The sequence below is a fragment of the Eupeodes corollae genome, chromosome 1 (assembly GCF_945859685.1).
Source record: "Eupeodes corollae chromosome 1, idEupCoro1.1, whole genome shotgun sequence".
Classification (NCBI taxonomy): Eukaryota; Metazoa; Arthropoda; class Insecta; order Diptera; family Syrphidae; genus Eupeodes; species Eupeodes corollae.
In genome coordinates this window covers 249,839,324-249,852,844 of record NC_079147.1, presented here as the reverse complement: position 1 = coordinate 249,852,844, position 13,521 = coordinate 249,839,324, and the positions used below count along the sequence as shown (strand labels likewise).

At 40.0% G+C, this 13,521-nt stretch overlaps 1 protein-coding gene across 1 annotated transcript; it reads right to left on the bottom strand.

Annotated features, from left to right (window-relative positions):
- Positions 1 to 8,506: 8,506 nt before the first annotated feature.
- LOC129938817 (cleavage and polyadenylation specificity factor subunit 1) lies at positions 8,507 to 12,936 on the bottom strand. The gene has a single exon (XM_056046600.1). It carries the CDS (start codon positions 12,810 to 12,812, stop codon positions 8,550 to 8,552), a length of 4,263 nt encoding a protein of 1,420 aa, XP_055902575.1. The 5' UTR covers positions 12,813 to 12,936; the 3' UTR covers positions 8,507 to 8,549.
- Between the last annotated feature and the right edge of the window lie 585 nt (positions 12,937 to 13,521).

Below are 13,521 nucleotides of genomic sequence, written 5' to 3'. Positions count from 1 at the left end.
AAACAAATTTTGAATTAGCTTTGAATAGAGATGCCTTAAATATAAATGATTTTTATTATTCTTATGAGATGCCAATTATTTTACAACTAGTAACGTTAATCCTTTGATTTACGGAAGATGGGACTCCATACGAACACTTCAAAAACGCCGCACCAACCTTTATTTCATAACTTACATCATTTTTCAATAAAGCGTTACCTAATCCTGATGTACCTACATCGTTCAAAAAAAGCAGTAATATTCCCTATTCACAAAAAAGGAGAGATTAATAATGTGGACAACTATTGGGGCATATCGTTTATGAACGTCGTCTCAAAAGTGTTTTGTGGTGTACTTGCTAACAGGCTTGAGACATGGGTTGAAAGCAATAACATCCTGACCCAATTGCAGACAAAAAATGTCCACCGTTAGAGCATTCCAAGCACGAATTTAGAAAGTTTATGCATTTTTTGTTGACTTTAAGTCTACTTTTGGCCTCGTGAATGGGTTTGTTAGGTTAGGTTAGGTTAAAGTGGCTGCGTATTTAGAATCCACACACTTAGGCCAAAAGAAAAGACCCATTGTGATACCACATGAATCTTAAGAATTACTTCTTACTAGTCGAACCATTTTGAGCTTTTTATAAAGCGAAGAAGATATTTGATATCCTTTTTAACTAGTTCACTGAGATTATCAAAAGAGTAGTCTCCCAGATGAAGTTTGCGTGTTAGTGAGAGAGCAGGGCAAGTACAGTGAAGGTGAGGGATTGTTTCCTCTTCTTCCTCGTCCATACAGCTCGTGCAGAAGTCATTTGAGGCTACACCCGTAAGGACACCTATTAGGGAGCAAATATGAAGTCTGCTATGAGATAACAAGTCTTTAGAGCGCTTAAGGTCCAGTGAAGGCCATATGAGTTTTGTGGCTGCGCACGTTGGTAAATTGTGCCACCTAGAGTTTGTTATCGTAAGAGCTGCTTCTTTTAGCAGAAGTTTACATGCAGCTATCGGTATACCTATCTTCTCCCTCTCAGGTGAAATAGGTATAACGGTTCCATTTTTAACGAGTTCATCGGCTCTACAATTTCCTGTGATGTCTCTGTGGCCCGGCACCCAACAGAGGTGAATGTTAAATTGCTGCGCCATAAGAGACGATCGACAATCAAGGCCGTAAGAGATTTGGTTGGATTTGGAGTTGATATCACGTTTTCTCTTAGCCAGGAGAGAACCTCTTTGATCGTTAAAATTTCCTCTTGGAAGACGATACAATGATTAGCAAGGCGGAATAAGATGCTTAGATTAAGCTTTTCTGAGTACACACCACTACCAACTCCCTCATTTGTCTTGGATCCATCTGTATAAAAATGAATGCTTTTGTCATCCAGGAGTTTTTTGTCTTCCCATTCATCTCTGAATGGAATGGATACTTGGAAGTTTTTTGCAAATAGGGGTTTAAGAATAGTGTAGTCTATGTACTTTGGTATAAAACCAAAGAGGTTCAAAATGATGGAGTGCCCCATATTGTTGTTGGTCCATTGAGATAAGGCGTTGAGTCTTATAGCTGTACTCACTGCCATTTGTTTGCTGAATATGTCGAGGGGTGTCAGATGGAGGAGATTGTCAAACGCTGCTGAGGGTGTGGTTCTCAATGCCCCGCTTATACAGAGACAAGCAGTGCGTTGGACTCTGCTGAGTTTGTCGTAGTATGTGACTTTCTCCAGTGCTGTCCACCATACTTCAACCCCGTACATAAGTATTGGTCGGATGACCGATGTGTATAGCCAATAGGTTATGCGAGGTTGACAACCCCATTTGCTTCCTATGGTTTTCTTGCAAAGGAAAAGAGCTACTGTAGCTTTTTAAACTTTTTCCTGAAGATTAGGTTTCCAACTTAATTTTTTGTCCAATATCAGACCAAGATATTTGACTTCATTGGTAAAAATTAGTGGTACACCTTTTATTGAAGGAGGTACAATTATTCGTAGTGGAAGCAGGGTCGTTATTCTCGACGCTGGTAATCCTACGGAGACTACTACTAAGAGCATCCTTTAGAGGTTTACTCTCTTTGGTAGTGGAAAGATCATTATTCACTAGAGGATGGGCAGCTTGGCACAATCCCTTCTCCGGTGTTTGGCACGGGAGTAACGACAGCCGACGTTGCCACCGAACTGCCGCCCGGTGTAGCTATAGTACCGGTACCGGTTTGACGTTTTTGTTTTGTATTTTCCATTTGGTTCCCACGGGTAGGTGAAGTAAGGGGGGTCGGTCTGTGCAGAGATTCGCTTAAACAGATAAGGCTAGCTAATCCGGAGGTAGCCTGGTATCCAGATACTCCGTTAATGACTGAGCTATTTTTAGAAATTGGGCCCTCATCCTGGCTGATCATCGGCACGGGTCGTATAACACCTTAGATTCAGCCCAATCGGAAAGTTGAAGGGAAGGATATGTTTTGGAAAAGGAGACACGAACAGCAATTAAGCCATAAGCGTCCCAGGATACACTATACAGTCAGGGAATAAGGAGCCATCAGCCAGCATAATAGCACAAAGCCGACGGAGGAGGGGGTAAGGATTGGGAAGGGGAGGGGCGATCGACCTTTGGTATCGGTATGTACTTTTCTACAAACTTTCACAGCTAGGTAAATATATCTACGAAGTTCATACGAATTGTAAAGGTAAAATATTCCGAATCAAAAGCAGCTGTCTGGGATGGTTCAGCGTACTCGGAATGGTTTGCAACGGACTCTAGTGTAAAACAAGGATGCCTTTTAAATTCTCTTCTATTTACACTTTTTATTAATGATGACAGTTGTATAGATCACATTTATTATGGCCGACTTGAAAAAGAAATTGCACTTTGCCGTGATAACTTTAACCGGAATCAGTTTAACTCCTCAAGAAGTAACCTGAAACATGAATTTAAAATCGTTAAAAGCATACTCAACAAACATTCTACGTCAAAAAGTCTTAGAACGATGTGCATTGATGATTGTGAAGTTAATGACAAATGTGTAATGCCTAATGGCTAATGCGTTAAATGACTTTTTTATAAATGTAGCCACTAACCTGCAACCACATTCTTTCCAACTTATTGGTGACGCTGAGCCGATGAAAAGCAACAGTTTCGTTTTTGAGTCCATATCTTCTCTTGAGATACTTAAAGCTATTGGTAATTTAAAAAACTCGCATTCGTATCTGGGGCTGATGATTTGTTTGTTAAACAAATTTGATGTTTCGCTGTGTTTTTGAAGGGGTTTTTCCCTAATGCTCTCAAAAGTGCTGATGTCATACCATTATTTAAAAAAGGTTCGGCCAGTACTATGTGCAACTATAGACCTCTGACCTATATCTCTTCTTCCCGTCTTTAGTAAGATTTTTAAAGAAGTTATAAAAACAAGGATGGTTAACTTTTTGAACAAAACAAATTTTTTAATCATGTCCAATTTGGGTTTCAGCAAGGAAAAACAACTGAAGAAGCGTTATTACAGTTTTGTGACAAAATAATGTTCAATTTAGATAAAAAAAAAATGCACAGCTTCCCTTCTCTCCTTTACCTCCACCCCACACAGGCATATTATCACAATTGATGTAGACATTGCATACGGTTCTTTTTATTGCTATGCAGTGTATACATAGATTGAGTTGATGTGTCTTCGGATATATTAGTACATATGATATCTAGTTAACCAGGGGTGGATCAGTACGCAGATTTTCACTAAGGCATAGCACTAGTGAAAGTCTGTTATTGAAAAGTTCAAATTGGATTCTAGATACTACATATATACTAAATGTTTTTATATCGAAGTCCAAATCTGGACAGAAATTCAACTTTTAACGAATTTGATGCTCTGTCTGACTCCATTCAAAGAATTGTTGGCCATTATCCTCACACTAAAATCGTTATTGCGGGCGATTTCAATGTACACAATTCTTCTTGGCTTCATTATTCTGGCCAGTCAACACCGGAAGGAAGGTATGTTGAGATCTTTGCTAAGTTATATTAATTAACTCAGCTTATTGATGAGCCAACTCGAATCCCTAAAGTTGCAGGTCAATCCGCCAACACCCTAGACTTGTTTCTTACCTCTGACCCTAATAAATACACAATCAGTGTATTACCTTTAGGTACATCAGACCATTGTATCGTACCTGCAAAATTCTCATATCTAACAAACTCAGTTAAAGAAAAAACTCCAACTGGGACGGTCTCAATGAATTCTTCTGGAACTTTAATTGGTCACTATGCTTCCTCAATAGTGACGTGGACTTCAGCGCAGATATGGTTACAAATTTAATTCTTTGTGCAATGAGAAATTTAATCCCGAACAGGGTAAAATCTATCAAGCCCAAAGAGAACTCATGGTTTGATTCGAGCTGTAAAGAAGTTATTAGGAGTTATAAGTTTTCGTTGTTACAAAGCCAACCCGACTGAGGAAAACCGGAATATGTTCAAACAAGCTAGAAAGACATGTAATGGTCATATTTGTCGAACTAAATTTTTGCATGATCAGAAATAAAGGCAAAAAATACTGCAATGTCCCAAAGCTAGCAAAAATGTCTGGTCATTTGTAAAAAACGTACGAAATACCACGTCATCCTCGGTTGCAACGCTCGTCCACAATGTCACTCCCTATGTAAGCTCGATTGAAGAAGCCAATTTGCTTGCAGCACAGTTTGCTGTTAATTCGAAGCTACCGGAAAGTGTCATGAGTCCTCCTGTTCTTGAGAGCGTAAATGATTCTATGGGACGAATCTTCTTTCGCACTTGTGCAGTTTCAAGAGTACTGAAAGACCTTGACATACACAAATCCGCTGGCCCGGATAGTATCTCCCCAATTGTTCTGAAGAGGGGTTCTTCGTCGCTGGCAAAACCACTGCGTAAACTTTTCCATCTTTCCTACTCTACAGGTCTCTTTCCAAGCGGATGGAAAAAAAGGCGAATGCTCCTCTTCCTCTAACTATCGTTCTAGATGTAGTCTAACAGGTCCCTTCTTTCCAAGGCATGGAAACGTTGATTAATTATTAGCTCAAGAAATATCTCCAAGAACGGAAGCTTCTTAATGACCGACAGTATGGTTTTCGTAGCAATAGGTCCACTGGTGATCTCATAGTTTATCTTTTTTATTGCACTTGATATTTCAAAAGCATTTGATAGAGTTTGGCACCAAGCTCTCTTATCGAAAATACGTGCTTTTGGTATTGATGAATCTCTTCTTCGTTGGATTAGAAATTACCTTTCTAACCGTTCTGTTCCCCAGGGCTCCGTTTTGTCTACGACTCTGTTTCTTATATTCATAAATGATCTTATGTCTGCCACTTCTAATCCATTAACCTGTTTCGCCGACGAAAGTACCCTCAGCTTCTTATACTCGTTTATAGATTCACATCCTTGTCCTTCGGATGTGGAACTTAAACGGCAGTGTATGATCTAAGCTCATTAAATTCTGATCTTGACAGCATTGTACAATCAAAATCAAAAACCGTGTAGAATGCTGTCTCCTGTCGTTAAAGCGTAACACACCCCCGATGCAACTATCTATGAGTGGCACTTGCATCCAAGAAACTAATCAACTGTCAGTACTTGATATGTGTACCACAGATCACCTTTTATGGAACGATCAGGTGCTTAGGATTTCTCTGACGGTGCACCCTTTCTGATCTAGCTGTAATTTACAAGCCTTCATCCGTTCAAAGCTTGAATATAATTCGCATATCTGGGCAGGTGCCCCTAAAACAAGTTAAAATCTCTTCGATAGAATACAAAAAAGGGCGATAGGCTATACAACTATAATCGAAAAATTTACATCGCTGGAACACCGCCGTAATGCTTCATGCCTTTCGTTGTTTTATCGATATTTTTACAAACAATGTTCTGTTGAACTAGCCAGTTGCATTCCACCCCTTAAACGATTCAGCCGTAATACTCGCACTTCCAGGAATGCTCATCAGTTTACCCTTGAGCTCAATTTCGGGCGTACTGTCAAGTATATCTAGAGATTCTTTCTTAAATCGCACATCGAGAATGTGGAATGCTTTAGCCAACTCTGTTTTTCCCTCCCATTTTGATGTTCAGAACTTCAAGATCAATGTGCACCGGTATGTCCTATTAAATCATTCCCTATTTTCCTAATGCTCGCACTGTGTTTAAATATAAACATATAAAGGGTACTAATAACCCCTTGAGTGCCTGTAAATTATAAAAAAAGCTGGTTTATTTATTGATATAACAAAGGCTTCTGATATGGTAAACCAAAAAATCTTATTAGAAAATGCTGGATTCCGTGGTTTTATGTTAAAGTGGTTTGGAACTTATCTTGAAAATAGGTGTCAGAGAGTGAAGTTGGATGAGATCAGAAGCCCAAGGATCTGTTTTGGGACCAATTTTATTCTTGGCGTACATAAACTCTATGTTTACTCTTGATTTAAGAGGTAAACCAACTGCGTTTTTCGGATGATGTTGGTTTTTCGTATGGCACTAATAGTCGATTGGATTTGGTCTCAGATATAAATTGGGACCTTGAGTTATTAAGAATATGGTTTTCGGTACATAATTTGGTTATTAGTTCGAAAACGAAGCTAATGTTGTTGAGTTTATCATCCCTCCAAAACTTTGAAGTTGATTTTCAGTACCATGACCCCGAATGTCAAAAGTTCAAGCTTCCTAACTGTAACTTTTTAACCGGGACCAAGACTTATCTTAAATTCTCAATTCACACGGATAACTTGGGAAAGTACTTTAGGTGTACAATGAGGCACTTCTACTTTTTGAAAAATTTATTTTCAACTGAGCTTTTAAAAACCATTTACTATGGCATTTTCCAGTTTAAGCTACAATATGGAATTGTTTGTTGTGGTGGTATCTACTGCAACAAAATTCAGCCTTTGTTAGGTTTGCAAAAATATGTTATTAGAATTATTTTTTTAAATGAGCAGGTTCAGACCACATAAGTTAGTAAGTTGAAAGTTAGGCAAGTTTCTAGTATCTGATTGGCCAGCTGCCAAAAAGTTACCTTTCAATTAAGGCAACTTTAATGGAAAGTTGACTGGAAAATTAGTCAAGAAAAATCTACCTACATAACTATTAAGTCGAGTCCACTTTATCAAAATGACAGTTGTTCATGTTTTTCCATTCAACTGAAAGCTAAACTTTATTACTCTATGATTTATTTATTTTCTGCACAACGTCATTTAATGCTTTCTGTAAAAGGGTTCCTTGTCAATTTGGAAAAGAAATAAGTAATATTTCTTTACAATACAAAACACAAATCGTGGTGGATTTTGTTGGTACTTTTTGTAGTATGAACTTATTGTAGAGGTTTGCCAAGTAAAGTTCTGAATTTGAAATTCATGACGCTTGAAAAACTAACTAGTTGCCTTGGTCAAAAATTACGTTCAAAGAATGAAGTTGACTTCAAATGCCTTGTATCTGGAAACAGCCCTTCCAAAAATATTTACTAGCACGCTTTAATTACAAGCAGACTAAATTTTAAATGTTTTATCCCTGACTGACACAACGAATGGCACTTTATGAGCTAAGAAACGACGACTGGAGGACGTCGATATGGAAAGCTCTGAGAAACGCGTGTGGCGAAACAATATCGCTGAATCCATCAAATTCAAATCATGCTAAAGAGGTTTTCTACAAAATCATAAAAAGCTATGGAAATTTGGAACGCGATGCTCTTATGGAGGAAGCTCGAAAATCACAAAGCAGGATTCTTTACTCACTTTTGAACCTGAATGTTATGAAATCCAACTAATATAATGATTCACTGAATTACTGTCAAATATCCTTAATATTTAAAACAAGATGTGAAGTCCTTAGTCAGTTAGGTTAGTTAGTTAGATTGCTTCCACTTCTAGAGTATATGTCCCGTTTGTTGTGTCTACAGAAATGCAACCTTTGAACAAAAATCTCTGACTCTGCAAGAAACAGTAGAAGTGTTTATCAATTTTGAATTGATAGGACTCTATTCCTTTTTGAAAACCATTTATACATATAGGTTGTTAATTATAACCGAATTTGTTTAAATTTATTTAATTTTTATTTTTATTTAACAATCATAGCTAGAAAATTATTTATTTTGATTTGCTACCCGATTTGACGGCAATGCTGCAAAATTCATAAAAATGAATTACTTACTTACTTACATACTTAATAATTTTATATGTTACTGCTAAAAGTAAGTCATACACCTATGCAGATGGCCATGGGCGACAGCCAACTGCACACCTCAAGTCAACGGCCTCATGGTATCCCATTTCTCCAGCATAAGCATACTCCTCTTCACGCATTTCAGAAAGGTAACTTGTTCTTCGAGGTACATGTGGTCTGTGTAAGCCAGCATCTGTCTGCTTCTGGTCATGATAATTGCTCCAACGCCAGATTGAAAGCGAAAAAGCTGCAAAAGGAAGGTGATGCAACTTTTTTCATACATTATGACAAAAAAGATGAAAAGTTCCTTTTCAACTAAAAGTACTAAAAAAATAAAAATGTTCCACCAAACTTGACCAAATACAAAAAGAAATCAATTAAGACTATTTTAAAAAATAATTTTATTTCATCTCTTTAGATCTAGAATATATTCGTCACTCTATCAACATCTAAAAGTTCCAAATAAAGATCTTCCAATTTGGTGCCGATTTTCTTCGCCACTTCCTGCTTCTCTGTGTGGGGTAGGGAAAAGTATGACCAAATCAACTCCCCATCCACTATACATCGACAAGGATTTGTTGTTAGTTTCCGTGAACTCTTTAACGTCCTGAATTCCTTTGGATTGAGTCCGGCCAAATGTTCTTTATGTGTTAGGAGGACATTTTGCAACATCAATAGCCTTCTGTAGGTCTTCTCGGGCAGAGGCAAACAATAACCGATTCCACCATCCAATGTGCCAAAAACAATCATGTGTTTGTTTTCAAAGAAGAACGGATGTCGTTGGTGTGGACCCTTCTGATGGCATTGCACTCGGAACATTGTGTTGACTTTTTGGCCGAGATGGAAGTCGGCTTTGCGAATGAGTTTTTGTCCACCGAAGGATTCACGCGATTCTGGTTGATACATATAGACGATGAAGTTCTCATCGGCATCGGTTACGAAAAATCCCAAATTCGTGCTATCCACAACGAATTCAATGTCATAGACTTCCAGTGGCTGCAGATCTCTCGAAACCAACGATAGTGTTCGATATTCGTCTTGGAAGCGAAGAATACTGATCGATTTGTAGACATCGGCAATGAGGATCAACGACTTGACACAGATGATTCGATGGACATAGATATGAGTGTCTATGAAGGCGACACCTATGAGATCGTCGTCTTTGAGTTGCCACAGGTAAATCTTTTGTCCCAAGGCAGTTATGAGGAAGCCAAGAACATCGGCAATGGCAGAGACAGGTCCCTTTTGTTCCTTCTTGAAGACTTCTTTCAACTTGAATTTTGTCAAAGGTTTACCAGGTTCCGGAACAACTTCGATGATATCGTAGATGTAGATATTTCCTCGAGATGTTATGTCCTCACTGTAGTTGAAGTTTGTTCCAATCGAAAGGTACTCCTTCAGACCAGACCGTGTTCCTTCATAGGCCAGAGAGACTATCTTGAAGGCAGTCACGTGTTCCCACTCTTCCAAATCGATCGAGGCATCCGGAACCATTTCCCAGGTATTTGGCGATATCAGAACAACACTAAACTTCGACCTTGTGGGATAAATATACCTCTCTCCTTTGTTCTCCTCAGTCAGCTCCTTATCTTCGCCATTGAATCGATAGTACTTGTTTGTCACCTCTTCGGTCTGGGTGACCACACAATAGACACGGTTTTCCCTGTGGTAGACAATTTGACGTGGAGTACAGCGTAGAGGAACCTTTCGGATGGGCCAGGGAGCATCAAAGGTGAGGTAATTGGGGAGAACAGCAATTTTTAAATTAAAGGAATTGTCGAAGAATAGAAATCCACCTGGACAATTGATGTTGTTGAAGGGAGCGAAGCTTTTGTTGGTGGCATTGCCGTAGAGTTTGTGGACACGCAATTCTCCTTTGATGGTCAGGAACATGAAGCAGGGATTGATACCCGACACCGCTACCCCATTCAGGCCAGAGATATTGGTGAAGTAATGCATTTTGTTTACGTACTCATCATGCAAATGGAAAGGATCATGGTCTTCCACATCCTCGATCATCTTCTCGGTGTTGTCCACTTGGTTAATGGTGTGTATTTTCTTGAAACGGATCTTTAAATGACCCTTCATGTACCGGAACACCTGGTATATCATTATTTCCAGTCGTGTACGGATGAGTAGCAAAGGGCGGTTGCCTTGGTTCCCCAGCGGAACAATCATAATCTCAATGGGAACTGGGACGTTCAAGTTCTGTGGCATGCAATTGAGTAGAATTCCCGCCTTGCTACTTTCTCCCTGATTGTTGAGCGGCATCGGAACGAATTCCATGGAGTCGGTGAGGACATCCGCGCCATTGCCAACGTTCGTGATAAGGTACATCAGCTTCAGGTCAGGCATTGAATAAATCTCTAAATTGCCGTTATCTCGGGAGACCAGAAGCCAGTAACTTGGTTTGGATTGGGTAAGAAGTCGTCTCCACCAGTCACTGTTCTTCGATCGTGATTTCTTTGCCAGGTCTGCAAGATTCTTCATCTTGAGAGCGTTACCAGACTCCCCGTAGAGCATCTCTTCCTCGTCTTCTGTCTTCATGTTCGGTTCAGCTTTCATGTAGCCAAAGCCACTGCCATATAGGGACGACCCCGATCCAGTTAGATTCATGACATCCTCACATTTGGAAGTGAACAAGCCTGAGACATCCTTTAGAGCTGAAATCGATACAACGGCGGGAATTGTACTGATTGTGTTCTTGTTGATGGCCAATCGGGGAGTTCCTTTGGTTTCTCGCAGAGCCAACGTGATAACCTGTCCACTGAGCACACGTATGCACACATATGGATCGGCCAGGGATACCTCCACCATTGGCGATCCCACATCGATGGGAACATTCTGAATGAGGCGAGTTCCCTGCAGCAGTCGCACATTTCTCGTGGTCACTTGAATGATGAACCGGTGGTTGCCCAGATTGCCAACAAAAATCGTCGGCTGATTCACACTGAAGCCGGAATTCTCAATCTCATTGATTTCATCACCAGTCTCTAGGACCAAAGTACTTGACTTCTGACTGAGAATCATAAAGTCATGGTGGTCGGCTAGGCCTTGGGCTTTTTTATTGGGATCATCAAATACCGTCCACACTTCGAAACATCCTTGCAGCTCAAAGCTCGTGATGATCTGCGGGAATATCGTGCTCACCATGACACAGAGGGCTCCATTTTTGCCGTAGCCACTGGAGCAGACTATTTCCATCTTAACATCGGCCACGTTCTCGGCCAGTCGATGAGGAGTTTCGTCTTCGACCTCGACTCGTTCACCAACGCACATGAACCCAATGGGCCCGGCATTCAAGATACTGTCGCACACCTCGAAGACAAACTTGCGCAGCTGGACGGAGGTCTTTATTCCCGATCCATACACCTCAAGCTCTTCGTCTTCGGATCGCTTCTTTGGAGCTTCCTTGTCTTTTTCCACATCAGTATCGTCGATGGTTATTACAGTGCTCTGATCTTCCTCTGTGAAGTGCAGAAGCAGGGAATTTCCCAGCCGGGATCCCAGAAACAGGTACTCCTCCTGGCAGACGCAAATGCAACTGGTCAGGACACTAGCAGCCGCTTTGTTGAAGTGGAAATTACGAACACTGCGCATGGAGTCGACGCAAAGTGTCAGCACATAGAGCTCACCTCCTTTAAGGGAAATGACAATCTTGTCAGCATCGATGAAAACGAACTTCGCCGTGTCCAGGGTTATCTTAACTCCGTCTTGGGGCTTGAGAGGGAAGGTTGTGCTATTGTCGGCGATGCTGTTCAAGCTCACACCGTATGGGGGCACACTTTGGTTTAAGTACATCAGTGCATTGGTGGATGCCACCAAACAGCCACCAATTGGCTTCTGAATAGCGAGAAGACGAAAGCAATCGAAGGGCAGACCAGTGACGGTCCAGATAACCGGATGAACTCGTTGCTGAATGTTCAGAGATATCGCTACCATGACACAGGTATCCGAGCGCACGGCAATCCGTCCAGGGAATGTTTTGACTGGCTCATAGAGAATGAGCAGAGTTGGCTCGTAGTAGCCAAACAAAAACTGAATGTCCACGACATTGTCAATCTTCTCGTCGAGATCTTTGAGCGAAATTATGTACGAAGCTAGGATGGGAGTTCGGGATATCAGTTGGGTGGGAGTCTTTTTGATGGGCTTGACATCGGGCAGCTCAATTTCATCCAAACTATTGTCTTTTCTGAAAGGCAGAACAATCAATTTCTTACTGTAAGCCAACATTACCGCGCATCTGTTGTCCGGATCCACACGAACTGTGGGAGTGAAGTGCCTCCCAGTCCATCCACCTTTTATGTCGTCTTCCTCAAAGTAATGCAGTGAGAGAGTCTTGAGAGAAAATGTATCGGGGTCATATTGCAGCACTGATAACTTGGCTTCTTTGAAGCTTATCAATAGAGCATCACGCAGAGATCCAGATAGAGTCACTCGCTCCAGAGACATAACATTACCGTTTAGTGTGTACGAAGCCAAACATTCTAGCTTCATTTTGGGATTGAGGACTTCGATGTTTTTGGCTCGTATGGCTGGGTCGACATCGGGGAAAATGCGATACACTTTGAGGATGTTTGTGCCGGCCGTGACGAGATTCTCGTCGGTGCTGTTGAAGAACCGGCAGTTTATAGCGTATTCCACACCAGTCGGTGGGTGAGTTACTTTCGCTAACGAAAACATTCTACTGTATTTATTTTGTTATTTAAGTTTCTTGTTATTTATTTATTAAATATTTTTTTTTAGGATATGAGAAAACAACAAATAAACGCGCTGCTGCGATATTTTGACAGATCGATTTGTCAACAGCCAGCAAAAGCCACACAAAACGTCATCTAATGTTTTGTTCGATTTCATCAACTCTTTGGGTATTTTGGTTTGTTTGCTAACTTGTATAAGGGAGTACTTAGAATTAAAATTGTTTCTACGTAATGTCGATTTTCTTCAATTTTTTGTTAAAATGACAAACAGTCATTATATTTTCCTGGTTTATTTATATATCGATGAACCAAGAATCAATTCAGGAGAAATTGAAGACAAATTAAGATTGATTATTTATAAAAAATGCAATGAATAAGTTGCGGATGGATTCGGATCTATAATTCGACTTTCAAATATCGAAGTCAAATGAAAAAATTTTTGTTTGTCTTTTTAATGTATTAGTCTCTTGTGTTTAATGTTAATTTATTAAATAGTGTACAATTTTTTTTTCTTTCATTTTAAAACAAAACAATGTAAAACACAACATCAAATAAACAACATATCATAATAAAAAAAAACCCTGAAGAAGTTGTGAGTAGCGACGAAACGTTGGGAAAAAGATGAAATAAAGTTTTTTATTTGCATTTAAAATCGATTGACCAAAACAGCCTGCGTTACTAAACATAAATCT